General features: G+C 41.4%; 1 protein-coding gene across 3 annotated transcripts in view; it reads left to right on the plus strand.

Moving 5' to 3' along the window:
• LOC111237464 (A-kinase anchor protein 2-like) overlaps positions 1-20,652 on the plus strand; it is a 73,450-nt gene extending 52,798 nt beyond the window's left edge. For 2 of the 3 annotated variants that reach the window (XM_022766569.1, XM_022766571.1), the window contains 8 exons: positions 10,516-10,737; positions 11,051-11,413; positions 11,803-11,901; positions 11,998-12,099; positions 12,233-13,709; positions 14,091-14,269; positions 15,670-15,708; positions 17,182-20,652. In XM_022766569.1, the coding sequence (XP_022622290.1) occupies positions 10,516-10,737; positions 11,051-11,413; positions 11,803-11,901; positions 11,998-12,099; positions 12,233-13,709; positions 14,091-14,269; positions 15,670-15,708; positions 17,182-17,316 (2,616 nt within the window). In that variant the 3' untranslated portion in view covers positions 17,317-20,652. The remainder of the gene's footprint in view (positions 1-10,515; positions 10,738-11,050; positions 11,414-11,802; positions 11,902-11,997; positions 12,100-12,232; positions 13,710-14,090; positions 14,270-15,669; positions 15,709-17,181) is intronic. The other variant, XM_022766570.1, reaches the window with a different exon arrangement.
• The last annotated feature ends 80 nt before the right edge of the window (positions 20,653-20,732 follow it).

Below are 20,732 nucleotides of genomic sequence, written 5' to 3' on the forward strand. Positions count from 1 at the left end.
TGCTGAGACTCAGCCATCCATGTGTCCCCTCCACCTCTAGTGAAGACTTTTTCCTTCATATCTGTCCTCAGCTTTTCTACACAAACATGGATTCTGACTGTCTGGTTCTATAGAGGCTCATGTTAGTTTGGTCTTAGATCACTGAAAGTGTGTTAAAGGTTCCAAACTCTAGCAATAACAGAGAAGACTTGTAGGATAGTGTATTGAAATGGTTCTTGTCATTGAATCGTCACATTCACTGTGTGTTTGTGTGTGTGATATGATATGATATGATATGAAACAAATGGAATGATAGCTGACAGCATGTACTGTGTCCTGCTAGATTAACAACAGGAGAGAGGTGGACTGTTACATAACCAGAGAGGGGGAAAGGAAGGAAAAGGAACAGTTTTTTAAAAAGAAAATTGGCAATGTGTCCGGAATTTCTGGAAAAGATTTGATTGAGACATTTTGTAAGTGGAAAATTATTGATAACATGACAGAGAGAGTGGCCACGTAAACTGCAGATAAAGATGTACCTCTGATCCTTTTTAAAATAATTACAAATAGGGATATTTTCAAATAACAATAAGTAACATCCTGTGAAATTATATGTATTTGGCTGTGTTTAATACACACAGCTTTGTAGGGCCACTCTAATATCTCACCATATTCCTCCTGATTAAAGATGTCTGGTCCGTTTTGTTGATTAGATGATAATCAAATTAACTTAATCTTCATGACTTTATACTGTAGCTGTTCATTGGTTCCTGCTGGAAGTCTATAAATGACTTATAATATGATTATTTGTAATCAATAATTTGTGTTATATGATTGATGCCTTTGCTTACACATAGCTGTGTATAGGTAGTATAATGCACAGAAAACGGTAATTATTGCCAAATAAAGCAGTCCAGGGTGATCAGCGCGACCTCTACTTTGGAAAGGGGTCTTAAACACAGCTCATTGTACATTAACCGTCACATAATACACACACAGCGCACCACTTAAAAATGGGCAGCCAGCCCAGCAAAGCACCGTTTGTTTTACTTTCACAGTGTGAAATATTATTGTACACACAGATCTAGGCTCCAGTAAAAAAAAAAAAACGAAATACAGCCGTTGCCTTTTCAGCTCAACATATAAGTAATAATGGATGGTTGTTCAGTGTTCCTGCTTGTCTGTGTTTTGTCCCAGTTAGTCCTGCACTTGTGCTGGGAGTGTTAATCTGTGCTCTCTGTGCTGTGCTTGAAGAGCCTGTGTACACAAGTGGTCACACTCTCTGACTACAGACCTTTCTGGTTAAGAAGAGCCCTCCGTGTGTGTGTGTGTGTGTGTGTGTGTGTGTGTGTGTGTGTGTGGGTGTGTGTGTGTGTGTGTGTGTGTGAGTGTATGAGTGTAGCATTAGTATTCACCCTGGAGAGTCTCAGTGAAGCGCTAGTTGGGCCTTTTGTTGTTCCTCCATGAAGAGGTCTTAGGGGGTCTGGGTTGTGTGTGAGTGGTGTCATGAGAGGCTTCGAAAGGGACACAAATAGCTGCCATGAGTCCAGACATGCAGTGCATTCCTCTGAAACACTCAAACCTCAAAAGGCACCTTAAAATGATTTCAGTCTGGTTGTTGATTCAAGCTCTCTGGCAATGGGTAGGTGAAAATTGCCTTCAATTATATTGTTTTGTGCTGCAATATCTGTCTGTGTATGTAGCAGGGTGGAGATGCACAGTAGACACACACACTAGCCTTATTATACTAATCTGTCTTAAACAAGGATGGAGATTGCTTTATTGATTCTGTTTGGTTTGGCTGTGAACAGTTAACTCCCCAGAAGTCCATGTGTGGGTTTGTGGTCATTCCTTTAATGCTGCAAACAGCTAACAGCTTAAATATTTAAATTTAAAGTGTGAAAAACCATGTGTTTTAATCTTTTTGTTTTAACGGAGCTGATCTGGTTGTTGTATTCCAGACTATTCATTTTGCCAAATGTTGACCCTAGTGAACTTTGCAGCATGCTGCCCGCTCTCTGTGTTTCTGTGTGCGTCTTGCGCAGGTGGCCTCTAGTTTTTGGTGTATTTCCTGTGTTGAGAGCCATTTCCGTGGATACAAGTTAGCGCAGCTTCCTGGTTTCCTGTTTGGATAACCTGTGAGTTGTGATAGGCTTTTATCCAATCAGTTGCTTCTTTTACTTTGCAGCATCATTTGTTTTAATTTCTTAAAAAGTGTTAGCGCTTTTATTTTTGTCATCACTATCTTCATCGTCCAGTAAGACTCAAATGTTTTTGACATGAGTGAGATTGAGACTGAAGAATTTAAGAGGGCGTCACCCTTCACTGAAGGCTCTGTTGGACTCAGCAGTCGGCAGCTTTTATGTGAAAGGCTGTGCTTTTGATAGCATTTCATAGCCTGGAAAAAAACCCACATATTGCAGATAGTTGAATTTGCTGGAGACAGATATTGTATCAGTTATGTGGTACAATAGAGGATTGACACTTTTCTCCTCAACTCAGTTATCATTATGGACCCTTCCTTCCTGTTCTGGAAATGTTATATACCCACCAAGATCGTTTTTTTAAATACATTTGCTGTGATAAATGGACCATGCTGCTACAGAATTATGCTTCATTTTATCTGTGGAACTTCTAGTTGCTAATGAGGGTCAGGAGAAGGGTTGTTACGTTGGTATTGTGCATATTTGATTGGGCTAAATCAATGCTGAAGTGCTGGTTTGTTTTGAATATGAGACACACACTCTTTAGACTTGAAAGGTGAAAAGTTGCTCTTTCATGGAGGAAAGCATAATCTCTTCTCTCAGTCTCTTTGTATGTGTGGTGTGTACAAAACTCTCTTATCAACAGAATATGTCTAAATCCATGGCCTCCCTTAGGATGGTGAGCAGTTTATATCTGTCATCTTTGATTAACATAAGCAAGCTTAGTTGCAAGCAACAGTCATAGCTGGCCCACCTCATCCTACAGGTGTAGTAGTCTGTCATAGAGAGACGGACCAATGAGATTTAAGAGAGAAGATGGGATTTGGTTTGAAAGCTGATATCACAAAATTAAGCTCTTTTCTCATATTTTTGGACTCTTAAAAGCTTTCAGGGTGGCAGCATGGTGCAGCAGAATCTTTTGGGTGCTCACTTTACCATTCATTTTAAAGAGTTCCCTCCTCATGTACTACATAGCGTCCTGCTTCTCTCCAAAATTTGTCATGAACATGAACACAAGACACCATTGAAATATTGTCTCTGTGTCTTTAAACATGTTTGTGTTTGACTAGTGATGCCTCACATTTAAATTGATACACATACACACAGATGGAGACACAAACTGTATACCCTGGAGCCACGCAGGACATGACCTAATTACTAAAAGAGCACATTTACATGTTTATTTCATTTTTTTCTGTTCGTACCCTTGGAAACACCTTGGTTTCATACAGTATGTGAAAAACTTTGCACTTTTGTTTGCCTGCATGTGCATCTTGTGTATGTTACGGTTGAACATTAGTGTCTTTCTGGCATGCTGCCATTGTTAAGTGTGTCATTTGCTGTGTTTCCGATCAATCATGATCAACTTCCATGACATAAGACTGCTCTGGGCACTACTCTTTATTGGCTCAATAGTGTTGACCCACATATATATTCACACATAAACAGACGCACATGAATAATCGGTCACATATACTCCTGCCGCCCCCCTCATTCCCCCTCTCTTTCTCCGACAATATCTCTTTTCATCGTTTACACTTTGTCCAGTGCTGAACTCTTTAGTCATTAGCTCTTCCGTCAGTAAATCCCCAGCACTGGTGTAATGACCATCACACGCCTCGCTGTGTGTTACATGCCACCCGGGAATTGAACAGTCCAGTGCATATGCAATAATTGGGTTACTGTCCCAATTTTCTGTGACCGACTTCTCTTCATCATATGGCTCAGAGTTATTTCTAGCCTGGGAACTCACTAAGAACTTGTAATTTGTTATTTCAAACGAGGACAATTGAATTGACAATTGAAACAGGAGTATAAAGATTTGACTTGTGTGGCACAGCTCACATTTAATTTTGTTGTTTTGTTTTGGTGTTTTTTTGCATCATAGTCAATGATGTTATCTAGAGAAATTCACAGTTAGATGAGGAGGGACAGCTGCCGTCTGTTACACTCTTGACAGGACGCACAGCTAATAATGGGCAAATGTGGCTTCCTTTGCGGCTACAAAGAAGGATAACCTCTCTGACCTCTGGACCACCCTGCCCGTCTCCAAATGCTACAAAGATTTCAATCAATTTTCTGTTAGGTACAAAATGACATGAGCATTACACCTTAAGTTAAAAGATTGATGGTTCGTACATGTCATCGAGAAGACCCACAAAGTCTGTTTAACTTTTATTTCTTTGCACAGTTTTGAAAAAGCAGTTCATAAAGTGATATTTCAGCTCTCATATTCAAGGAAGCACTAATTAGTAGTGCTGGTGCTTTCTGTGACCAGTGTATGTCAAGGTCCCTCCATGTGTTCAACATCTAGTTCAGCTTCTTGTCATCGACACCAGGTCAAGTTTTCACAGTATTCTGTTGAATACTTCCATAGAACTGCTTTGTCATTTGCTTATTTGGCTTAAATGAAAAAAATTAATCTCTGAAATGCAGTCTGACATCAGCTTGTGGCACTGTCCTCCATCATTTATCACCTGCCAACACAATATTGCTAATTTGTCTTGTAAATTCGAGGAAAGTGTTTCCAGTTCCATTGCATCTCGATGTAGTGTTTGCATTCAGAGAAAGTGAACCATGACTCAGGTCAGCTCTGGTTTCCACCTGCCTGATCCTGTGACCCAACACACACACACAGTAGCCTTAGTGTGACCGAAGATGTAAAGATTTGGGGGTTTAGTGAAATAATGACACAGATTCAGTTCCTTCTTTGCCTCTCTAAAAGCTCTTTGAATCGCCTTGTGTCTGAAAGGTGCTGTATAAATAAACTTGGCTTGCCTTCCATAAAGTTTTGTTTTTGTCAAAGTGGACAAGCCTCTGAAATAGCAAACCAACATGTCTCCTCCAGAAGCACTAATAATAAAATACTTTGAGGCTTTAGAAGCTTTAGGCAGAATGAGGCAACAGGTTTCATTTCATTTATTTTTTATTAAAAGGTGAATACAACCAGTGTATCAGTCTAACCCTCATATGAGACTGAGTCCTGGTGACAGAAGAAAATGCCGATACTCTCTTATCACCTCCTCCTTTTTCTTCACTCACCATCTCTTCATCATCGCCTCTGTGCCTGCCTCATACCCTCAGTCTCCTCAGTTTTGACAGGGGCTGTGGGTTAAAGGGAAATTGGGCGAGCGACATACGTGTGTAGCGGAGAAAGAGAGGGCTTGGTCATACACAGGAAGGGAGGAGTGGGGAGCCACAGGGTGGATGTTTTTGGTGTGTGTGTATAGGAGAGCCTGCACAGAAGGGGTCTTTGTGGGTTAGGGCATCTGGAGAAACACACACACACACGCGCACGCATACACAGACACACGCTTAGCCCATGACATCACAGCTTACCGAGCAGCCAGCAGGAATGTTACTGAGAAAGGAGAGGCTTTGTGGAGGAGAGGAAAGAGACGGGAGGGGAGGAAAAGGAGGAGATGAAGAGGAGGAAAAGGCTTGGCCAGAGGAAACTCCGGCACTCCCACTATCTGGAACAGGACAGACCAAGGCTGGTCTGAAACAGAGCTAAATGGGAAAACGGATACAGCTTATGAAAAGAAAACATATCTGTATCTGTACGGTAGAATTTATTGTAATATTACAAAACTGAAGGAGGCCAACTTTTGAAAATTACAGGATGGATTTACTGATATCACTAAAATAGACTAATCTTCCGGTCCTTATAAGAGCAACAGGTGAGTACTAACCCTGTGGAGTTGTACAACAGTGTTGTTTAACTTTTTAATGCATTTCTGTGGCATTTCTGTATTATTAAATAGATTATATTTTATTTTGATGAGAAAAAGGGAGAGCAAAATAGTACACAACATACAATAGATAAAACATCATGGTTTTAGTACCATTGCAAAAGATTCTGGTCATGTTTTCTAAATACTTTACCTGATGTGTTTTGCAACCAATTCAACATCCAGACTATATTTTGGTTGTATTGGATTATGTATTAATGTCAAAGTTGAAATCCTGGTGCTGTGTTTGTTCAAATGTTGCAACATAATGTTGAATTGCGCACTTGGGCCTCAAGATACCACTGATTCCTCTGTTTATTCCAGCTGTTAGCCCCCTCCGTCAGTCCACCTGCCTATCTGCTGACACAGCCATCCAGAAACCCACTATGCGTCGAATTATCCGCTTATTTCATTAATCAGTGACATACCATCGCTGTTATTCAGCATCTCCACTCTGTCTTGAGGGGATGAATAGGTATGGGATAGCACTGTTTGGCCTGGGTTCACGATCCAGGCTGTTTAGACATGAGAACACCAGGCTAAAGCAGCAGTGGGCTCCAGTTACTATACAGGATCATATTTAGCCAGGAAACAGAAACAGAAAGCTGACTGCACTGGGTTACACAGGAGCTTAGTGTGTTTGTGGACATATATCATCAGGCTTTCATTTTTGTTTTCGCCATGTGCTCTGACCAGAGTGTGGACTCTAACAGAAGGCTATGACGTGATATTAAAGGCACGCTATCGTTCATGCATGTGTGTGTGAGACAGAGAAACTGAAAGATGGAGCCCGTCAGACATAAAGATAGTTCATTTCCAGTCAGGAAGTATTAGGGTGTACTCTCCTTCTGGTAAATGTGTCCCAGTTTACAAATCCCCTAGCGTCTCAGGCATGCAGCCGAGTGTGTTTGTTTAAAGTGTGTATGTTTATGCGTGTGTGAGTGTGTGTTTGTGTGTGTGTTTGTGATTTTTGTGCATCACAGTCAGAGTGTAAGCATTTCCAGATGTGATGGGAATGGAGAAAGGCGGCGAATGAGACAGCAGTTACACAGAACATAAGACTGTGATACTTATCTGTTTAGACTGACTCATTTTTTTTATTACTGTAGTTCTGATGACTTTCCATTGAATTTATTGATACCCACCCCTTAAAATATTAACCTCAACCCTCCCTCTTACATACCTAACCTTCACTTGTGCAAGGATGATTTTCCCTTTTTCTCCTAAAGTTATGGATCTGAAAAAGAAATCTAAAACTGGTACAATGCATAACAAGACACCATTTACTCACTCCAAGAATAATCCTGACTCAGATCAAATCAACTCAAATATTTGTGTTACAATTAATGTAAGAAACCTAATCCTACCCCTAATCTTATCTTTAAATCCAAATCTCAACCATAAAATGATTTAATCGTCACTGTAATCTTAACCTTACACCCAAAACCTAACCTAATATTTACTTTGTCAACCAAACTGTAGCCAACTTTAAACAAATTCTAAACTTTACACCAAAGTCCTAACCCTAGCATAGCTCTGTGCATTAGCCAGGACTGGTAAATTTGATTTTCCTCAAACGTTCTTCCTTTTTTGGAAAAAACTCAAAACACACACTCACAGCTCGCACATCAAGGTGGTGAGGGTGTGGGCTGTTACGACTAGTAACACTATATTTCACTATTCATCTAAATGTTACGTAGACATTTATATATATTTACATGCTAATAGAGACTTTTCAGGCATTCAAACACATTATGGGCTGTTTGCCTTTTCCCTAGTTACATGATTCTTTCCACACTCCCACACACTAACAAAGGCACTCACACACACACACACACACACACGTTGCTCCTTTAGCTGGGCAAGCAGGGTGCACAGTGTCCCTCATCACAAGTATTAAAGTCCGAGCCTTGAGGACAGCGAGTTATGCGTGGAATGCCAGTTCACCTCAATGAGAGACAGAAACACACACGTGAATACACACCTGCTATACAAATACACACACTTGAAAGAACACAGTTACACTTCCATGCACCACTGCACAGCTACAATCATATACACACTCCATGTGTGTGCGCGTGTATGTGTGTGCAGGAGAATGGCATTGCATATGAGACATTCCTGTACTGTAGTACTGTTTTCCTGAGGCAGAAACAGGATATCCTCCCCCTCTGTTACTGTCCTGCCTGTTGGACACACACACTCCTATACTCACACATTCCTGCACATGCACACACACATACAGTATAAACACAACAGATCAAATTTAACAAAGACAGAAGACCTCGTGTGTAAGTAGAAGTGACGTCTGGTCCTCACATGGTCACTAATATCATTAACTGGGTGAAAAATCATTTGACTTGATGACGGGCAGAGTGAGGGAGAGTGAGAAGAAAACAAAGAAACTGGAGATGAAAGAAGCAGGAGAAAAGAGTCCAGCAGTTACTGTGATATTGCTCCATGTCACTCAGAGTTTGGTTAAACAGAGAAGTACTTTGGTAGCCTGTGTAGCAGTGGCTAACAGTATGATTATGACTCCAAATGAGAAACGCTGTGGTCCTGCACAGCCTCACAGACTAGTCTTGTTAATTGCTATGTCTGTATCGAGGGCCTCTGTCTCTCTGTAGCCATGGTGAAACACGCTGTTTTTTGTTGTTTAACCCAAACAAATTTCAAATACAGAAACTGTAACTAAGACAAAAAAGCAAAATAGGATGAATGTTTTACATAACTGTAACTATATAACTTCAGTAGACTTGAACTGGACATTAATGATGTATTCCTGTAGGAGAATGTGTATAGACTAACAGTAAAAAGTGAGGAATTTGCATGTGACTGACCCAGATGGGTCACCAAAATGCCCTCACAGAATATCTTTTTTTCTCAGTAGAAAAAGGAGGGGAAAATAGGAGGGGGGGGGGGGGGGGGGGGGTGAGACAAGCGGAGGCTTTTTGAGGAGAGGCAGGGTGTTATAATCCACCATGTGATTTCACTGACCACTCTTCCTTCACTTGAACAATCCCATAGAGGAGAGAGGAAGCAAGAGAGGAAGGAATAGATGCAAAAAAAAAAAGGGAGTGGGGATTCAGCAGAAGAAGGGAACTGAAATCTGAAATCAAGCCTTTGTGCAGAAACCTCTTGTCTAGATACCTGACATCAGTAGAAATGTCCATGAATATCACTCAAAAGCAGTCTGGTAGTGTGTCTGAAGCTTGAAGTGTAAGAGGGGGTGAAAAGCCAAGACATCCTCCTTGTGGCTGTGTGTGTTTTAGCTGAACAGTGACCTTATTCACCGAAGTGATCCTCATTAAATCCCCGCACACACACCCACATGTTACAAAGACTGTGGTCAATAGCTCCTCGTGGATGTAAACACATCCTTAGCGTTGAGGTGTAATGAGTACAAGGCAATAAAACAGGAAGCCAGTGGAGTGTTTGTTAGTGGCTCATGCAGAAACAGAAAGGTCAATAAAGTGAGGAGTGTGTGCACATGTGGCCTCCCATGAACGGTGGGTCTGGAATGTGTCAGATAAATGGTTCACAAAGATAGAAGGTCACAGGTTTGATCCCTGCATAGCAATGTGTTTAACAGTGTGTCCTTCAACATGACACCCATCCCCTGTCTATTTCTTGCTTGGATAAATCACATTGTCAATTAAAATGTGACTGCAGTTGATTAATGTAACATCACCATATTGCATTAACTGGTTAATCATAAGGGTGTAACATACTTTCAGTAATGAGTAACTGTTATTCGTCAATATTATAAGTTCATCATCAGCTAAAGTTACCTGGGTTTGTTCATAATATCTGCAGTGTACTGCCATAAGTTGACTGATGTCATTTCAGTTGATTTCCATTTAGAGGGAAATTTTAGTACATTCTAACAAATTTGTCTGGCAGTCACACAATGACTCGACAGGCTCTGTCACTAGCTCACGACTGATGATGTGGCCTTGAGCCAAGCACTTAATCAAGAAACACATCAATGAGCTGCTCAGTGTAAAGCAAATGTGAAGCTCTTAAAACTTAAATATCTTTACAGCTGCAGAATCTGAAGTATCTTGACTGATATTTGTGCAGAATATGTATAATATTAAGGACCATCGGACTCAGGTCCTTAATCAGGAGAAGATTAAAATAAAGAAACTCCTCCTGTCTCCAATTTCTTCTTGTAATGTATTTCACAATTTTTTATTATTTGTCTCCAATGTCAAGTATTCAGCAAACTGATTCATTCACATAAGAGTGAAGGTCTTTAAACAAAGATGCAGTTGTTTTAATACTGTAGAAGATTGTTATGTTTGTGGCCTGTCATAAAGCTGCAGCATGTGAGTTGGTGCCCCCTAGTGGTGGGAATCAGTCAGAACACACTCCTGCTGCAGAGGTTCAACACTGTATTACTGCAATGCAGACAGACAGATATATGTGTGGGATGCGTGTGTGTGTTTAGAGAGATTATAAGATTCTGATCTGTCTGTGCTAAAACTGCTCGTAAATTCCTAATTTGAGAAAAAGTTGTTATTCAATTGATCACGAGTGTGCATCTTCTCCCAACAGTACCTCTGAACCATATGTCTTTTGTTTATTTGTTGGCACAGAAATCGTGGCGGGCAGCCGAGGATGCCAGTGACACAATACCAAGAGAGCGAGCCCTGAAGAGCGTCAGTTTCCAGGAATCGGTCAGCGTTATCACTGACAGGCCCGCAACCATGGAACTAGAGAGCCAGCAGATCCAACATGGCTGCCTCAGCAGCCCCAGTAACCGAGGCCACAGCGCAGCTGGTGTGAAAGTAGAGACTCCTGACAGCGAGGTGGTTCAGGTATGCAGGCTCTCAGAACAAGATTTACAGTTTCTTGTTTTATTTTGATGGAATGGAACAAATATCATCACAGAAAACTTGGACCTGTTTTGGACTGTCACAGTCTCAGAGAATGTTTTTTTTTGTCTGTGTTTCTTTTCTTTTCAGTAATCTGAGCAATATTAGCCTAAACAGAGAGGGATTTCCTTCCTACAGCAAACTAAGTTAATTAGGCAACCATTTTACCCCTTTCTAGAATAGGAGGAGAATTGAATGAAATTTATTGTACAATATATGTCCACAACAGCAGCCTGATTATCTGCTGTGTCTACAGGAGATCTGTTACCTGGACCAAGTGTTAGACGCAGCCTCTGAAACACCCACCAATGGAAACTCGTCTCCATCACACCACACCAAACCAATCAGCATTGATGGAACCTCTCCGTCTGTCTGTGTGTCAACCTCCTCTCCTGCCAATCACCAGCCAATCGTTGTGGAGGGGCAGAGACAAACGACGTTCGTCCACCAGGAGGACTCTGGCGTGAGAACCAACGGGCATGTGCAGGGGGAGGAGTCGGGGCGCAGCAGGGCGAAGTTTGAGCTGAGAGCTTTTCAGGAGGAGAGACGGCCAGCAAAACTCTTCACCCCCGGAGAGGAGCAGCAGGTCAGGGTGACGAGGAGACGACCCTCAGAAGAGGTAAACAGCTGCGAGATAATGTGTCAGACGCAACAGATACAGTATTCACACACATGCTAACATAAACAACACAAAAGTACAGTGTTATTAAGCTTAGTTGTGGTCACATTTTCATCATAGATAAGGAAACAGTAACCACTAGAAACTGTTTTAAAATCAACAAACCTAATTTGAAGAAATAAGTCACTTAGAAAACTAGATAATTTTCAGTCAAGTGACACAGTTATTGGAGTGTAGTTACAGACACTGAAACATGAAACACTAAACATGCATCGATTAAATTAAATTAATATGTAATGAAAAGCTAATCGTGATGGCAGTTTATTGGAGATACTCTTTGTGAATATTCTTACTCATATATTTTTCTGCTGCTCTATTTCCTCTGTCAGGTTCAGGAGTTGGAGCGTGAGCGCCAGGAGCTGATCAGAGATCAGGCTGTGAAGAAAAACCCTGGGATCGCCCAGCGCTGGTGGAACCCTCCTCAGGAGGTAGTTTCCCATTGAACCTCTGTTTTGAATTTGAACTCCATTGCTTCCTGACAACTGATTGACTGGTTCTCTGGTTGGTTCATTGATTCTTTGAAGGTGCCTTTGGAAGCGCAGCTGGACGCAGATCAGCTCGAGTCTCTCAAGAAATACCAGGAGAGAAAACAGCAGAAACAGAATCACACTTATACATACACACAGGTAACACACACACACTTTGACCATGAGGAGATACACCAAAGTTTGTTGTAACATTTCTGCCTGATTTGTCAGTACACACCTCTCATCTCCTAACTTTTTCCTTTGTATTCTGCTTTCCCATCTCTGTTTGCAGCCCCAGGTGTTAGGTCCTCCCACAATGGTGACCTCTGACCCAGAGCTAACCAGGAAGGAGGACATTGTCGAGAAGCAGATCGACTTCTCGTCTGCCAGGAAGCAATTTCTGCAAGGGGAGGGCACCAAGAAGGACATAGCTCCTCAGATATACTCCGCCAAACCCTTCTCGAAATCTATAACCAGGGGCAGCCAGGGGAGCAGTGACATTGTTGCCGAAACCGGAGAGAGCCACGTGACCTGGTCTGATGAAGGAATTGCAGGAGAATTCACGTGTGCGCGAGCTGTAATGACAATCCTGCGTGAGGAGGAGGAAGGGAAGGGTCATTTCCACCCAGCCTTTCACCCAGAGGAGTCTGACTCAGGATTGGACGAGTTATCTGTCCGCTCTCAGGACACTACTGTGTTTAGCTTGGATAATGTTTCCGACAGCGGGGCTTCGCTACCCCCTACCCCATTGCCACTTACCCCTGTGTCACCTCCTACCCCTCAGCCCACCACGCCAGTCAACGGGCAGACCAGTGGCGGTCCAACAGAACACGAGCTGGAGTTCCACGCCGGGGTACTTGTGCAAAATGCCATCCAACATGCCCTTGCAGCTGACAACGGAGAGGAGTGGCAGCCATCTGACCTGAACTCTTCACAGCTCAGCACCCCTGTGTCTCCATCCTCAGCTTCTACAAGTAGCCCAGTGCCAGTCTCCCCTGTGTCTTCCGGTGGAGCTCCGAGTCTCCAATCACCTGTGTCCTCCAGTCCTGCTCTATCCAACCCGTCCCCTCAGCCAGACAGGCGGCCAGAGGTAAGAGTTGTTTTCCAAGAGAAGCCCGCAGAATCACAGCAGACTCAGCAGCAGCAGCAGCAACAACAGCAGCCCTCCAGTCCAGCACAGCAACCACAGCTCCAGACACCTTCTCCACCACCTTCTCAGCCTGTCTCACCTCCACAGAGACCCAAAGATGGAGGCCCCAGGATCAAAATCCAGTCCTCTTACGCCAGAGCGCTCGCTTCCTCAGCCCCGGCTCCAGCTCCAGCTCCAACTCCAGCTTCAGCTGCTGCCTCAGCAGCTCCTGTTTCCAGGCCAACCCCAGTTTACCGTCCCCCTTCTCCTCCAAGCCCGGAGAAACAGGAGTTCAGCTACTTCAGTAAATACTCAGAGGCAGCTGAACTTCGTAGCACAGCAGCAGCAACACGAAGTCCCGAGGCAGAGGCAGCCAGCGGCCCATTCCGCCTGCGCTCCAAGAAGCAGCGAACCTTGTCCATGATTGAGGAGGAGATCCGAGCAGCTCAGCAGAGGGAGGAGGAGCTGAAGAAACAGAGGGAGGCGCAGCCTGTTGTTATTGTCCGCCCCAGCCACACTTCCAGCAGCAGTCATGGGCCTGTGAGGACAGGGATGCGGCAATCCACCATTTCCGCAGCAGATAAGATGAAGAGTAACAGCCTGCCAACTAGACTCACACTGTCAGCGAAGACAGCACCAGGTTAGCGTGTTTCTCATTGATCCTTGTATGAGACACCTGGTACAAGATTGTTGTTAATATCTCAAGAACTTTAGGATGGACTGCCATGAAATTTGGTTCAGACATTAATGTTTCCCTCAAGATGAAATGTAATAACTTTGTTGATTCCCTGACTTTTTCATCTGGCGCCATCACTACATCAAAGTTTTCATTGTCAAATACACCAAAATACCTACAAAACAAATGGCAGTCATTAATATTATTAGTTGCATCTATGTTTGAAAAATGAAATGTGTACCAGTTATACAAAGATGAGCTCCAGTAAGCCACCCATGCTTGGTGTGATCATGCCAGCTCAACAAACGTGTCTAACTCTGTGTTTTTTTTTTTTGTGATTTGCAGGAAAGATTGAGAAGATTCGACCTGCACCACCCGTCTCACCCTCACCCTCAGAGGGAGCCCTGTCTGATGCCGGCAGTGAGGACTCAGGAGGATCACGACCCAAAAACTTCATGCAGACGCTTATGGAAGACTATGAAACACACAAGGTGAAAAGGAGGGAGAAAATGGAGGACAACAGTGTAAGTATTAAACCCTGGAGAGGATAAATTGGCAGAGATGTGAATGAGAGAATGGAAGGATTGTTTTCCATGTTGTATAACAAAAAGTAATTCGAAACTGTCAACAACATAACACAGGAAATAAAAAAAAATATTGGTTGGGGCACAGGTAGTCCTAAAAATGAAAAAATGATATTGCTACCCCCAAAAAAATATAAATAAATACAATGACATTTGTTGAGTTCTCGTTGAACATCTGACTGCAGAAGACACGAAACAAAGAGTAAAAGTAGCACAAAGGTGACCACAGCTTACCAGACAATACTGGACTCTGTTGAGGTTCATTTGGTTTGGTCACATCACTGTGGTTGAATGCCTCCATCCATGATTCGTTGGCATGAGCAAATACTGTACAACACTAAAGGGACTTTCCCAGTCTGGAGCAGGACATGGAATAGAAAGTAAGTCACAGACGCTGGGGGATTTCTGTCCTTACTCAATTTTTTTTTTTCTTTTTTTTTTTTTCCTTTTTTTTTTTTTTTAATCTGAATAGATCTTTTAATGCTCAGTATTAAGAAAGAGGTCTCTCTTGAGAGGAAATATTGTATTTTGGCAAAATAAACAGTCAAAATAAAAGGTCTACAAAAGATAAAAATAATTTTTCACAAAAGGTAATTGTCATGAACTTAGCTCAGGATTGTAAGGACCCAAATGCACGACTCGGCTCGGTTGAATCAACAAAACAAGGTTTTATTGCAAGCAATGGTCAGTACACAGAAAGGCAGTCAAACCAGGCAAAGGTATCCAAAACGTGAGGCAAAAGGCAAGGTCGAAAAACAAGCAAGGTTCAAAACACAAGAAAGCTATGACTGTGACTGTGACTATGACGCTGGAACGTAATCTGTGAGAATCGACGAACTGGCGACAAGACAAGACACAAAGGGGAATAAATGCGGGATTGATTGGGAGTGATTAGACACAGGTGCGGGAGACACAATCAGGGATCAGGTGCACACAGATGAGGAGGGGGCAGGGCAGAGACACGGGTGAGTGCTCACAAAATAAAACAGGAAGACCAGACATGAAACATGAGGGAGAAAATAAAATTAACCGAAAGCATGACAGTAATTGAAAAAATGTTACATTTTACATAATCAGAAAATGATCAGAGCTTCATGTCTCCCATGTTTAACCTATTCATTGAGAAATCATATAATGCAAAAAACACAAAACAAACATATTATTCATGTTATTGCCTTCATTTGTTTTCAAGATATTTAACTGAATGTATCTTGAACTGATCATTTTGCAGCAGGCAGTGTTCTCGCTGATGTTGTTGCCAATGTTGTTATTGTTTATCCATGATGACATCACATGTGTTGACTTTGTGTACTGTTGCCTCTCTCCTGCCGGTCGGTCAGTATGCCCGTTTGTTGCTGGCCAACGAGGTAACCACTGAGGTACCTGTCACACCCCAAACCTGTTCACTCCGTTAAACTGCCATTACTGACAGACCTGGGTCAGACTCACCTGAAATCTCTTATTGTAAACAAATACATACCTGTGTATATTTTAGACTGTTTCCAGTCTGTACAGTTTAAGAAGTACTTACATGCCATGATAGTTTTTTTTAGAAACATTAGAAATTTTTTTTTAATACTGAATAAACTGTTTATTCAGGGTGATCTGAATAGGATGTTAAAGCAAAGCCCTTTTTCATGAGGTTTACTTCAGTTCAACTAAGAGAGAAGAGAAAGTTCCCAAAGACATTCGAGTCACAGATGAGTGGAGATTTTCACTTTCTTGTTTTCCATTAACTGTGCACTGCATTGTAGATGAGTCAACAGTAAAACACACAAACTGTGACATGTCACTCAGTCTTCCAGACATGAAACTGGTGCAGAAATTATACATGGGAATGTATTACTTTGTTTGAACCCATAGACTAGGCAGTTTCTGAGAAAGAAACCTAAAAAGTTTTTGATCTGGTCCCAGGTCTGCTTGTGGTCTCACTGCTTTATTGTTCTGCTCTGTGGTGTTGGTGCTGCATGTGCTTGTCCATTGATTTGATGTGACCTTTGATTCCCCCCCCATGCACATTTATGTTCTATATATCTAATATATAAAGTACCAATTAAAACAACTTAATTCCAAATAAAATATGTGCACTACTTTAAAAGATTGTAAACTAGCGAATTATATTATATGAATCATGATGGGCTTCAATATAAAGGTAACAGAAGATTTTGAATGTACTGATTTGGTGGATGTGTGTGTTGTGATTGTCAACATAAGGTCAATTTACATCAGTGTTTCCATTTACAACTACATAACTGGGCTTAGTTTTATGAAAATTATTTAGCGTCTATCATTTTCTATCATCATCATCACTGCAGCCATTATGTCAGACCTCAACAGCACACATCTACCCACAATCCACTTCAACTTCAACCTGTTCTTTACATTACCCTGTGTGAAGATGGGTTTATGTGTTTGTATGTGTGTGTGTGTGTGTGTGTGTGTGTGTGTGTGTGTGTGTGTGTGTGTGTGTGTGTGTGTGTGTTAGGCATGTGTGTGTGAGATGGAGAGTGATCGGAAACATAAATTATGGAACAGTTGTGGTGTGTGAGCATGAATCTTTCCCTGTAATGGAGTAAAATGACCTTTGTTTTTACTGTCAAATGGTGCAGGTGCGCTTCATTTGCTCAAATGTAGCTCAAGGTCGTTTGTCATGAAACCTTTACTGCAGGATGGTTTAACCAAGCGCTCCCTCAGCGTTTGACATACACTGCATGTCATATTAAAGTCACTGTGATGTGTGTTTTTTTGTGATTGTGTTCCCTTGAGCTGGGAAAAAGCATGGGTTTTATCAACTGTTTGCTCACGCCACAATGAATGTGCTTCCATCTGATTGGTTGTTTTGTATTTGTCAGGTTCTGGAGGCCACTCGTGTCACCAGGAGGAAAAGCGACATGGCGCTGAAGTGGGAAGCCGGCATCTACGCAAATGAAGAAGGGGAGGAAGAAGAGGAGGAGGAAGAGGAGGAAGAAGAAGAGGAGGAGGAGTAAACAGCTCATTTCAGAGACAGTTAAGGGACTGAGGAGAAAGAGGAGGAGGAAGAGACTGAAGGAAAAACAAACAGGAGGAGAAAGGACAAAGAAAGGAAACAGTATTTATTTTACTAATAGTATTCTGATAATCACATGACCCTGCATCAAGTTGTGATTTTTGGACCTGAGGATTGAGGACGGAACAGTATGTTAAAAGACTGAGTATGTGAGAGACATTTGAAGTGTTGCGTGAGTTTGAAGAAAAGAAAAAAGGTCAGCGATGCAAGAGACACTTTGAAAGGGTTTTATGGTGGATTATGAGCGTTCTGCAGAAGTTTGTTTGGAATAGAAGGTTTTTACTAGTTGGTAGACGCTGAATGACTTAAATATTCATAGGATTTTTCACTTATCTGCAATATTATTGTGGAAATATGGGCTGAGATCTAAAGATTTTATTTTAAAAGGTTGCCTGAGACTTGATGATGATGATTTTGGCAATATGTGCTTGAGAATAACCCCAGTCATCTTCAAAATGTGTGGCAAGGGTTTGATTACAAACAGGAAAAAAAGATGCTTAAGACAAGCAGGTGTATGCAGAGTGACTATTGAGAAACTTCTGACTGAAAGTTGTGCTAGAAAGGAGAAAGATCGAGGCCTAATCACGCACTCAGACATGTTTTCTATAATTTCAGAGTAATCTTTACTGCAGGGAGGCTGTGATGTTTTTCAGGGTTTTAACCTAATGGGACTCGAAGCATCACTTTCAGAACCCGTGAAGTTTTATCTTCCGCATCCTGCAGTGCCACAGTACACCACAGTACAGCTATAACAGACAGACAACATGTTGGCTGGAGCTTTAGCATCCCTTTCAAGCATCTGTGTTAAATCTTAAGTGCCGACCTGAGGGTCAGCGTCCTTGAATCATTAAATGCTAGAGAGGAAATCTGCATAACTAGCATCAAGGTGCAACTCTGCCTTAGACCTGTCAGTAATTGTTGAATGCACGATATGTATGATGTATCTTATCTTCTTCTATCCTGTATTACTACAGTTCCAGTAGACTTTAGAGAAAATAAGCAACCACATTAGATAGTCTGTCTACAAAACACTATTCTTCAGTGACTTCACAGATGGGAGGAGACAGAGGGGGGGAGAGGGAGGCTAACTGCAGGTCATGTTTGTGTCACTTCAGTCAGTGTGTGTGTATTAATGAAAGGGCTGGGTCAGGGGTTTTATATTCTAAAAATCATTTATTTTACCTTTGCTGGCTACGCCGCTTTGTTGACCTGTGCTTTCTGATGTAAGCAGTTGTTTCATGTATTATACTGAGGTAGGACTGTGTATTTGATATATGAACATGTATGTTGAGATTCCATTGGGGCAACTGCCGTCTATCTACTATACCTTGCTAGTTGAGGATAAAGTTTGATGAAAAATATTGAAAAAGCCTTTTATAAAAAGTTGTTATACCAAAACAGAATGTTGTTACTTAGAGAAAATACAGTCAGCCTAAGCTCTTAGGTCTGTTTAAAAAGTACTGATTGTGTGCATGGCATTACACTCCTTTTCCTAACCTGAAAACAAGCACACAACAAGCAGCAAAAAGAAGGCAACTGACTATCAGTGCTACAAGCTGAACAGACTTCTGTTCATCTTTACGTCACTAACATACTGTAAGTTGGGGTTGTCTGTTTTTTTACTGAATATATTGTGAGCTTTGATTTTGCAAGATGATGTGATTTTCTGTTTCGTTAAATTACAGGCGTTTACAGGCCTCTGTGATTTTGACAATACTGTTGACCGTCCAGGTGTAGAAAACAAGGTTCAGCTTCAACATGAAAACACCAAACACGTTGCAAACACAGTCAGAATAATCCCTTGCGCCTACAGGACTGTCTTGAAATTAGAACTGAAAGTAGAAATGTGTCAGCATGACTGTAGATACAGTATTCCTGAACCACTTTAACTGAAAAGTAGCTAAATTATTATACCTTTTAGTCTTTATTTTGAAGCCTTTGAGATTTTATCCAGCATTAGGATATCAGGAGGTTGTTTTCTGTAAACCAAAGGTTACAGTTTTGATCACCAGTGTGTCCTGTTCAAGTGTCCTTCAGCTCACACACTGAATAAAATCCTCAGATAAATGCCTGAAACACAAATGTACACTGAGGTAGACTTGCACAAAAGATGAAAAGAAACTGCGGGACACATACTAACCCTTGACGATAATTAATCTGTATTGTATTTGTTAGGACAGCCCCAGCATGAGGTCAAATACCTCTTGGCTGGAAATGCAGTGCCAGCAACTGCACCAACCAGAAGTTAAAACCAAGGACTTCTGCCTCTGTGATGTGCCCATTTCCCCGCGGAAACAGAAAAAAACTCAATGACTCAATAGAATCCTCCTTGTTCTTGTTTTTATACACTTTTAATAATATATAAAATGAAAAAAAGTATTTAAAGGACTAGTGTCCCTTTTTATGAGCTTGAGAAATGTAAACGTGTCATTGACAGAGGTACTGTGTCACTGATACTGATTGGAGATTCATTTTGCCACAAGACTTAAGGGACAAATGAAAAAGTCAGTTGGGACAAAAACTTTCTTTCTTTTTTTTCCAGACATGAGGAACATGATTTGAAGCGATCAGACAATATTAAAAGCACTTGTCATACTGGTATATATGATTTCCTGGTGAGAAAGTCATCGAGCTTCAACAGACACAGATCCTTTGTGATGAATGATTGTCTTACAGTGGCCTATCCTGGATGCCATCTGAGCATCTGCTCTATCTAAGCTTTATTCACAGCACAATTTGAGTTTTCATTAACAGAGGCAAAGTTTACTGCAGCAGCACATTGTAAAACTGTGTTATTGCACACAAACACACTCACGCTGTCCTCATGTATGCTTCAAAGCACACAATTAAACCCCCCAAACCTGAGTTCTCATTAAATAATACTCTTGAAAAGGTAACAGACATCATGCACACTCAGAGGAGTTATAATTGTGTGATTTATTATTATTATTATTATTATTATGATGATGATGATTATTATAATAATTGTTATTATTATTTGTTGTTTGACTTGATGGTGCAGAGATGATTTATTTATCATTTGAAATGCTGTTAGCTTGTTTTCACCCTGCAGAAGCGCCTGAGCTTCAGTGCGGGGGCTCATACTGTCTGTGTGTGACAAAGCAATCTTATCATACAGTATATAACCTCTGTCCCTATGTTAACCACTTGTATGCTCATACTCTGCTTTGTTATTTTATAGCACATGTAAGGCTCACAGTTATACACCTACTATACATATTATGAATATTTTCTCATTAAAAACAAAACAGGTAGATGTTGGATTACTGAGTGGTTCATTTACACATGCTTTCACTTTGAAACTAACACGATGTACCTGGCACTAATGCCCTTCAC

This window comes from Seriola dumerili, unplaced genomic scaffold, assembly GCF_002260705.1.
Source record: "Seriola dumerili isolate Sdu_G_001 unplaced genomic scaffold, Sdu_1.0 BDQW01000874.1, whole genome shotgun sequence".
Taxonomy (NCBI): Eukaryota; Metazoa; Chordata; class Actinopteri; order Carangiformes; family Carangidae; genus Seriola; species Seriola dumerili.